Consider the following 10,000-nt stretch of genomic DNA (forward strand, 5'->3'; position numbering starts at 1 on the left):
CCCCTGACAGTGGTCCAATTTTTCCAGTGGTCAAATATCCACTATCCTCTCTTTCAATCTTCATATATCAGACGTACATTTTGGTAAGCTATTTTACATCATTCTCTAGCCTGCCTTCCTATTTCATATTTTCTCTACTTACAGTTTTTGAATTGCCTTCTGTTGATTTGTAAAACCATCCCAGTCCTCCAGCTTTCTGCTATATTTTGTAATACTCTGTGCCCTCACCTTTGCTTTTGTGCTGCTTTGACTACCTCGTCAGCCACGGTTGATCATCCTCTCTTTAGAATAATTCTTCATTTTTGTGATCATTTGTCCTGCAGCTTCTGAATTGCTCCGAGAAACCTCAGCCATTCCTGCTCTGCCATTGTCCCCATTAGTGTCATTTTCAAATTTATTATTGCCCAGCTCCTCTCTCATGCCGAAGTATTTCCTTTATTCTACTATAGCACTGATACCTCTAACTTCACCTTCTCCCTTTCAACCTGCTGGCTGAGTTTTGCTATTTTATGATCACTGCCTCTGAAGGGTTTATTTAGCTGAAGCTCCCTGATCAAATCTGGTTCAATTCACAACAGAGAATCCAGATCTGCCTTTCCTGTGGTGGGCTCAACCATAGGCTTCTCTCAAAAGCCATCTCATAGGCATTCTATAAATTTCCACACTTGGGATTCAGCACCGACCTGATTTTCCAAAATCTACCTGAATATTGAAATTCCCTGTGAAAATTTTAGCATTGACCATTTTCCATGCTCTTCTCTCCCCCGTTGTAATTTGTAGCCCATATCCTGGCTACTGTTACCATGCCTGTATATAATTTCCATCAGGGTCATTTTACCTACGCAGTTTCTTAACATCCACATCGTCTAATCCGACATCACCTCTTTCTCAGGACTTTTCATTTTTAATGACAGCAGCTTCGACCCAACACTTTCACCTACCTGTGTATCCATTTGATTCAATATTTATCCTTGGATTTAAGCACCCAACTATAAACTTTTGTCAGCCACGATACAGTGATGCCCGCCATCCATTTGTTTTTGCTCTCTCTCTCTCCCCTCTCTCCCGTTCTTGTTGTCACATCTTGTTGATGTAATGCTGCACATTGACAGATCGAGGAAATTAATCACATTGCATCTACTGCAGGGTGCCAGTAAATCCTTATTCTTACACAATATTGATTTAGAATTTCCTTCAGTTACTGTTTCTCTGTTAATGACTGAACCCAGAGAGGATGAGGCAGCAGCCCAGTGACTGCATCTGTTCTGAAGCTACTGGTGCCATGAACAGATACTTTCCTGCACATTCTCCATGTCTGTCTGTCTGCTCCACAGTAAGTCCATTGTTTCCATTTGTAGAAAGTCACTGAGCTGACAGAGAAGGGAAACCGGGCAGAGAGTTCCAGACTCTTCCTCAGTCTGGTGAATGGCAAAGGCTCCCGGGCCCGGAGGGCGATGTGGGAATCCTTCCTGATGTGGAGGACTGAGTTACCGAAGTTGGACAGAATACTGAAGGAAATACAGGAACTCGGTATGTTAAAACCACGCTCCGAACACAAAGGCACATTGAGATAAACATTTTAGTTATTTTAATTATTTTAGCTCTGTTTCCATGGATTTTCTTTTCATATTTAAACAGGTCCTGATCCACAAGAATACTTCAACATCGGCCAAGGTTTATCTGAATTACCCACTCAGCTGATAGGTGAGTGATCAAATGCACAGTTCAAACCACAGCTCAAGTGTTAGTCTGTGTCTTGGCAAAGCCTGGGAATCAAAGTTCGCCATTAATCATTCGCTGATCTCTGGATTTTAGTAACAGTTCAACGAGTGTCTCTTTGCAGCCTGAATATTCTACAATATACTTTTCTATTAATCCAGCTGTTGTTTCTGCTGAAGCCTTCACTCCAGGTCCTCAAGCTCTGGGAATCCCAACACACCCCAGGCAGGCTCCTGATACACTGTATGACCCAGTCCAGGTGACTTTTCTATCTTCAGACCTTTCATCTTCCAAGCCCCTTTTCCTTTGTAATAGCACTACACGCAATTCTGTTCGCTGATGTTCTTTACCTTTTGGAATTCTGCCAGTGACTTGCACAGAATTTGTCTGGCGTTTCCTTTTCACCCGTTACTGCAACTACAACAGCAGTTTCTAGTGGTCCGATATCGACCCTCTCCCTTTTTCCACTCTTTATATATCCGGGAAAGAAAGGAAAAATACTTTGGTATCCTTTCTTATATTATTGACCATTTCCTTGCATTTTCTGCACATTCATGTATAACTAGGAGCATCTATAACATAGTTGCCTCCGACATGACCCTAGTCACTACACTCTAGACACTAGAATACTACAGCAAAGTACAGACTCTTCCGCCCTGGATGTTGTGCTGACCCATGTATTCCTTTAAAAAGAGTACTAAACCCACAATACACCGTGACCATCTATTTTTCTTTCATCCATGAGTCTGTCCAAGAGGTTCTTAAATACCCTTAATGTTTTAGCCTCCACCACCATCCCTGGCAAGTTGTTCCAGGCACCTATAACCCTTTGTAAAAAAACTAACCCCTGATGTCTCCCCTAAGCTTCCCTCCCTTAACTTTGCACATATGCCCTCTAGTGTTTGCTGTTGGTGCCCTGGGAAACAGGTTCCAGCAATCCACCCTATCTCTGCATCTCATAATTCTTTAGACCTCTATCAAGTGCCCTCTCATCCTTCTACGCTCCAAAGAGAAAAGTCCCAGCTCTGCTAACCTTGCTTCACATGACTTGTTCTCCAAACCAGGCAACATCCTGGTAAATCTCCTCTGCACCCTCTCCATAGCTTCCACATCCTTCCTATAATGACGTGACTGGAATTGAACACAATACTCTAAGTGTGGTCTCACCAGAGATTTGTAGATTTGTAACTTGGCCTCTCTACTCTTGAACTCAATCCCCTTATTAATGAAGCCTAGCATCCCACAGGAGTTTTTAACTATCCTATCAACCCGTGCAGCGACCTTAAGGGATGTATGGATTTGAACCCCAATGTCCCTCTGTTCATTCACACTCTTAAGTAACCAACGATTAAACTTGTACTCAGCATTCTAGTTTGTCCTTCCAAAATGCATCACCTCACACTTATCCGGATTGAACCCCATCTGCCACTTTTCCGCCCAAATCTGCACCCTGTCTATATCCTCTTGTAACCTTCAACAACCAGCTCCATCCACAACTCCTCCAATCTTCATGTCATCCACAAATTCACTCACCCATTCTTCCACCTCTACATCCAGGTCATTTATAAAAAATCACAAATAGCAGGGGTCCCAGGACAGATCCCTGCAGCACTCCACTAGTCACCGACCTCCAGGCAGAATACTTTCCTTCCACTACGACTCTCTGCTTTCATCCAATTATTTATTATTTATCCAAACAGCCAAGGTTCCACTTATCCAGTGCCTCATGATTTTCTGGATGAGTCTCTCGTAAGGGACCTTGTTAAATGCCTTGCTAAAATCCATCTAGAGCACATATTACACCGTACCTTCATCAATTGCTATTTGTTACCTCGTCAAAAAACTCAATTAGCCTCGTGAGGCACGATGTTCGCTTCACAAAGCCCTGTTGACCCAGACAGTAAATTCCAGGCATCCACAACTCTGTTAAAAAACTACCCACAATTGCTGTAAATTTACCCCATCTCACCTTAACCAAATGCCCTCTGGTATTAGACACCAGTCATATGAAAACAAAAACAACAAGCAAAATACAGGCTATCGACCCAGACTTATATCTCTCAAACTTGTACACCTCAGTCAGATCTCTATTCTAACTCCAGAATAAACAAACCAAGTTTATCAATCCTCTACTTGTAGCACATGCCACCGAATCCAGGCAACATCCTGATGAACCCATTCTGCACCCTCTCCAATCCTTCCAAGAGCTGGACAATCAGAAGAGAACACAATACTCCAGATGCTCCCTAAAACCATAAGACCTAGTAGCAGAATTAAGTCATTCGGCTCAGTGAATTTGCTCTTCAATTCCTCTCTACCCCATTATCCCAGTGGAAAGCAGAAAACTTTCACTGTTATATTGTCAATCAGAAAAAAAATCACATCTGATTCTGTTCCTCGTGTGTTTAAGAGAAGTTCCAAATATATAGAAAATTCATACAATGCTTGTGAAATTTCTAGAAATGATGAAGCATTCGCTTAAAATAATCGTCCTAGTAACAACCAGAGAGGAACAACGACCACTATCAAAATAAATGGAGGGATTTTCCACAGCGACTCACTGAGCCCACTATGGTTTTGTCTCGCTTTAAGCCCACTCATAATTTACTGAAACAGACAAAAATCAGGTATCTAATCAGAAAAAAAATACGAATTATACCTTGACACATCTATACATTGATGATTTGAAATTATTTGCTCGCATCAGTAAAGCTGAAATAAACAATTCAAATAATGGAACTAATTTCCATATATACAAGCATGAACTTTAGACTAGAAAAGTACAGAACATGATTAAACATAAAGAAAGGTACAATAGAACCGGTAGAATATCAAACAGAGCATCAGGATGCAATGCAACAGAATATGAAACGGATATTTAGGATATCAATAAGCAAAGAAGATAGATCATCGTGTGATAAAGGAAAACTTTCCAACAAAATTTACTTCAAGGCTGAAGAAAATCTGCATTTACTGCTAGGCTGAACAAACTTTGAATTTACATCAAGGATCAAGAAAATCTGCAAAACAGAGCTGAAAAGTAAAAATATAACGAAGGTAGTAAACACTCACTGTGCCCATATTGATGTATAATTTTGATAAAATCTCCTGGTCTGAAACAGATCTGGAAAATATGCAAAAAAATAAGTACTTAAATAACAATTACTGGAAAACACCATGTGCACTGGAGCGCACTTGGATTGATATGAACGAGGACAGTATGAGGATGATGAATAACAGATCTAAAAAAAAATGTGACAACAGCCAGATAAAAAATTTCAGGATCAGGGTTAATATCATGGACACGTCGTGAAAATTGTTTTTCTGCTCCAGCAGCACGATTACGATAAAGTGCGGGCAGTGAGTCTGTATTTATGTATACAATTGTGGAAATAGAATTGTATCAGCGTGAATTAATCAGTCTGATGGCCTGGTGGAAGAAGCTGTTCCGGAGCCTGTTGGTCCTGGCTTTTCCGCTGCGGTACCATTTCCCGGATGGCAGCAGCTGGAACAGTTTGTGCTTGGTGTGCCTTCAGTCCAGAATGATCCTTCGGGCACTTTTTACCCCGTCACTGAAACTACCTGAATAGTAGGAAGTTCACACCTACAGGTGCACTGGGCTGTCCGCACCACTCTCTGCAGAGTCCTACGATTGAGAGAAGTACAGTTCCTATGCAAGGCAGTGATGCAGCCAGTCAGGATGCACAAATTGTGCTCATATAGAAAATCGTTAGCATTTAGGAGCCCATCCCAAACGTCCTCAACCATCTGTTTTTCTGTTTTCCGTTTTTTTTGTTCAGACTAGAGAATATGCCAGGCAGGATGTTGGAATGCTCCTCTTGCAGGATGTGGGAAGTCAGGGAGGCCTCCAGTGTCCCTGACAACGATACCTGCAAGAAGCGCATCCAGCTGCAGCTCCTAACAGATTGCGTTAGGGAACTGGAGCAGGAGCAGGATGACCTCCGTATCATTCGAAAGACTGAGCAGATTATAGATAGCAGCTTCCAGGAGGTAGTTACACCTAAGGAACAGGGCACAGGTAATTGTGTTATCGTCAGGTGAGTGAAGGAGAAAGGGCAGTTAATGCAGAGATCTTCTGTGGCCATTCCCCTCCAAAATAGGTATACCAATTTGGATACTGTTGGGGGGCGGGGGGAGGATGGCTTACCTAGGACAAGCTGTGGCAGCCGGATCTCTTGCACTGAGTCTGGCTCTGCAGTGCAGAACGGAGGGAGGAGGAAGAGGAGAGCGGCAGTGATAGGGGACTCCATAGTCAGGGGTTCAGACTGGAGATACTGTGGTTGTGACAGAGACTCCCGGATGGTATGTTGCCTCCCGGGTGCCATGGTCAGGGATGTCTCTGATCGTCTGCACAGCATTCTGAGGTGGGAGGGTGATCAGCCAGATCGATACCAATGACATAGGTAGAAAGATTCAGGATGTCCTGAAGCGTGAGTACAGAGAGCTTGAAAAACAGGACATAGAGGGTAGTAATCTCCGGATTGCTGCCTGGATCACGTGCCAGTGAGGGTAAGAGTGCGATGCTCTGGCAGATGAACACGTGGCTGAGAAACTGATGTAGGGGGCATGGTTTCAGATTTCTAGATCATCGGGACCTCTTCAGGGACAGGTGGGACGTGTACAAGAGAGACGGGTTACACCTGCACTACAAGGGACCAATATACTTGCAGGGAGGTTTGCTAGTTTTATTGGGGAGGGTTTAAACTAGATGGGAACCAGAGTGCCAGAGTAGGTAGTGGAACGGGGGTAAAAATAAATGATGCTGGTAGTTCATGCAAAGTCACAAATAGCAAGGTTGTGTGTGCCGGTAATAATCTTCTGAGGTGTGTATATTTCAAAGCGTGGAGTGTTGTGGGAAAGGCAGACGAGCTGAGGGCCTGGATTGACACAAGGAATTATGACATCATAGCCATTACTGAAACTTGGCTACAGGAGGGGCAGGACTGGCAGCTCAGTGTTCCAGGGTTCTGATGTTTCAGACGTGATAGAGACAGAGGGATGAAGGGTGGGTGGTGGCTTTGCTAGTCAGGGAATATATTAAAGCAGTGTTTCGGCAGGACAGATTAGATGGCTTGTCTACTGAGGCCATATGGGTGAAGCTGAGAAACAGGATGGTCTGACCACATTAATAGGGTTGTATTATGGACTACCCAATAGTCAGGGAGAATTGGAGGAGCAAATCTGCAAAGAGATAACAGACATCTGCAGGAGACAGAAATATGTGATTGTAGAGGATTTTAATTTTCCACACATTGATTGGGACACCCATACTGTTAAACGTCTTGATGGGTTAGAGTTTGTAAAATGTGTTCAGAAAAGTTTTCTAAATCAATATATAAATGTACCAGTTAGGGAGGATGCAATATTAGATCTTCTATTTTGAAATGAGTTAGGGCAGGTGACGGAAGTCTGTGTTGGGGAACACTTTGGTTCCAGTGATCATAACGTCATTAGTTTCAACTTGATCATGGATAAAGACAGATCTGGTCCTCGGGTTGACGTTCTAAACCTGAAAAGGGCCAAATTTGAAGAAATGAGAAGGGATCTAAAAATCGTAGATTGGGACAGGTTGTTCTCTGGCAAGGATGTGATTGGTAAGTGGGAGACCTTCAAAGGAGAAATTTTGAGAGTGCAGAGTTTGTATGTTCCTGTCAGGGTTAAAGGCAAAATGAATAAGAATAAGGAGCCTTGGCTATCAAAGGATATTGGAACTCTGATAAAGAAGAAGAAGCGAGACGTATAACATGTATAGGCAACACGGAGGAAATAAGATGCTTGAGGAGTATAAAAAGAGTAAGAAAATACTTAAGAAATAAATCAGGAGGGCTAAAAGAGGACATGAGCTTGCTCAGGGTAAAAGATAATTTTAATAACTTCTACAGGTATGTTAAGAGCAAAAGGAGAATAAGGGATAAAATTGATCCTCTTGAAGATCAAAGTGGTCGGCTATGTATGGAACCAAAAGAAATGGGAGAGATATTAAATAGGTATTTTGCATCTGTATTTACTAAGGAAACTAGAAAGGAGTCTATGGAAACAAGGCAAACAAGTCGGGAGATCATGGAACTTATACAGATTAAAGAGGAGGAGGTGCTTGCTGTCTTGAGGCAAATCAGAGTAGATAAATCCCCAGGAGCTGATAGGGTATTCCATCGGACCTTGAAGGAGACTAATGTTGAAATTGCAGGGGCCCTGGCAAAAATATTTAAAATGTCGATATCCACGGATCGGGTGCCAGAGGATTGGAGGATAGCTCAAGTAGCTCTGTTGTTTAAAAAAGGCTCAAAAAGTAAGCCGTGAAATAATAGGCCAGTAAGTTTGACATCCATAGTAGGTAAATTATTGGACTAAGAGATAGGATCTCCAGGTATTTGGATAGACAGGGACTTATTAAAAAAAAATGTCTGTATGGCTTTGTGCGTGATGGATCATGTTTAACCAATCTATTAGAATTTATCGAGGAAGTTACCAGGAAAGTGGATGAAAGGAAAGCAGTGGATGTTGTATACATGGACTTCAGTAAGGCCTTTGGCAAGGTCCTGCATGGGAGGTTAGTTAGGAAGATTCAGTCGCTAGGTATACATGGAGAGGTAGTAGATTGGATTAGACATTGGCTCAATGGAAGAAGCCAGAGAATGGTAGTGGAGGATTGCTACTCTGAGTGGAGGCCCGTGACTAGTGATGTGTCACGGGGATCAGTGCTGGATCCATTGTTATTTGTCATCTATCTCAATGATCTGGATGAGAATCTGGCAAATTGGATCAGCAAATTCACTGATGATACAAAGATTGGAAGTGTAGTGGACAGTGAGGAAAGTTTTCAAAGCTTGCAGAGGGATTTGGACCAGTTGGAGGAATGGGCTGAAAAACGGCAGATGGAGTTTAATGCGGACAAGTGTGAGGTATTGCACTTCGGAAGGTATTGCACTTCGGAAGTTAGAACATACAAGGTAAATGGTAGGACTCTGATGAGGGCAGTAGAACAGAGGGATCTGGGAGTATAGATACATAATTCCCTAAAAGTGGCGTCATTAGTAGATAGGGTCGTAATGACAGCTTTTGGTAAATTGGCCTTTATAAATCAAAGTACTGAGTATAAGAGTTGGACTGTAATGGTGAGGTTGTATAAGACATTGGTGAGACCGAATTTGGAGTATTGTATGCAGTTTTGGTCACCTAATTACAGGAATGATATTAATAAGGTTGAAAGAGTGCAGAGAAGGTTTACAAAGATGTTGCCAGGACTTGAGAAACTGAGTTACAGGGAAAGTTTGAATAGGTTAGTACTTTATTCCCTGGCATGTAGAAGAATGAGAGGTGATTTGAGAGAGGTGTATAAAACTATGATGGGTATAGATAGAGGGAATACGAGCAGGCTTTTAACACTGAGGCTAGGGGAGAAAAAAAACCAGAGGTCATGGGTTAAGGGTGAAGGGGGAAAAGTTTAAAGGGAACTTTGGGGAAGGTGCTTCTTCACACCGAGATTGGTGGGAGTGTGGAACGAGCTGCCAGATGAAGTTGTGTATGCGGTCTCACTTTTGACATTTAAGAAAAACTCGGACAGGTATATGAATGAGAGGTGTATTGAGGGATATGGGCCAGGTGCAGGTCAGTAGGACTAAGCAGAAAAATGGTTCAGCACAGCCAAGAAGGGCCGAAAGGCCTGTTTCTGTGCTGTAATGTTCTATGGTTCTATCTGAGGTGAAAGAGGTGCTGTTGTGCCTTTTTTCACCACACAGTTGATGTGTACAGACCACGTGAGGTCCTCAGTGATGTGAATGCCGAGGAACTTGAAGCTGTTCACTCTCTCAACCCCAGATCCATTGATGTCAATAGGGGTTGGCCCGTCTCCATTCCTCTTGTCTTTGAAACATTGCATCCAGCTCCTTTGTTTTTGCGACATTGAGAGAGAAGTTGTTTTCTTGTCACCACTGTGTCAGGGTGATGACTTCTGTGTAGGCTGCCTCGTTATTATTTGAGATTTGGCCAATAAATATAGTATCCTCAGCAAATTTAATTAGCAGTTTGGAGCTGTGGGTGGCGACACAGTCACGCGCATACAGAGAGTAAAGGAGGGAGCTTAGGACACAGCCCTGAGGGGCTCCTGTGTTGAGGGTCAGAGGGGCAGAGGTGAGGGAGCCCACTCTTACCACTTGCCGGTGATCTGACAGGAAGTCCAGGACCCAGCTGCACAAGGCAGGGTGAAGGCCGAGGTCTCTGAGCTTCTTGTCAAGCCTGGAGGGAATGATGGTATTGAATG

General features: G+C 42.9%; 1 protein-coding gene and 1 long non-coding RNA gene across 3 annotated transcripts in view; one reads left to right on the top strand and one right to left on the bottom strand.

The window, feature by feature from the left end:
• Positions 1 to 7: 7 nt before the first annotated feature.
• LOC132387848 (uncharacterized) overlaps positions 8 to 10,000 on the bottom strand; it is a 34,494-nt gene continuing 24,501 nt past the window's right edge. Inside the window, exons 3-4 of the long non-coding RNA XR_009510049.1 lie at positions 4,792 to 4,843; positions 8 to 1,098 (exon numbers count right to left, since the gene is read on the bottom strand). This is a non-coding gene — a long non-coding RNA (uncharacterized LOC132387848). The remainder of the gene's footprint in view (positions 1,099 to 4,791; positions 4,844 to 10,000) is intronic.
• LOC132387847 (NACHT, LRR and PYD domains-containing protein 3-like) overlaps positions 1,363 to 10,000 on the top strand; it is a 34,574-nt gene continuing 25,936 nt past the window's right edge. For both annotated transcript variants that reach the window (XM_059960203.1, XM_059960202.1), the window contains exons 1-2: positions 1,363 to 1,530; positions 1,639 to 1,704. In XM_059960203.1, coding sequence (XP_059816186.1) covers positions 1,455 to 1,530; positions 1,639 to 1,704 — 142 coding nt within the window. In that variant the 5' untranslated portion in view covers positions 1,363 to 1,454. The remainder of the gene's footprint in view (positions 1,531 to 1,638; positions 1,705 to 10,000) is intronic.

The sequence above is a fragment of the Hypanus sabinus genome, unplaced genomic scaffold (assembly GCF_030144855.1).
Source record: "Hypanus sabinus isolate sHypSab1 unplaced genomic scaffold, sHypSab1.hap1 scaffold_2277, whole genome shotgun sequence".
In the NCBI taxonomy this organism is placed as follows: domain Eukaryota; kingdom Metazoa; phylum Chordata; class Chondrichthyes; order Myliobatiformes; family Dasyatidae; genus Hypanus; species Hypanus sabinus.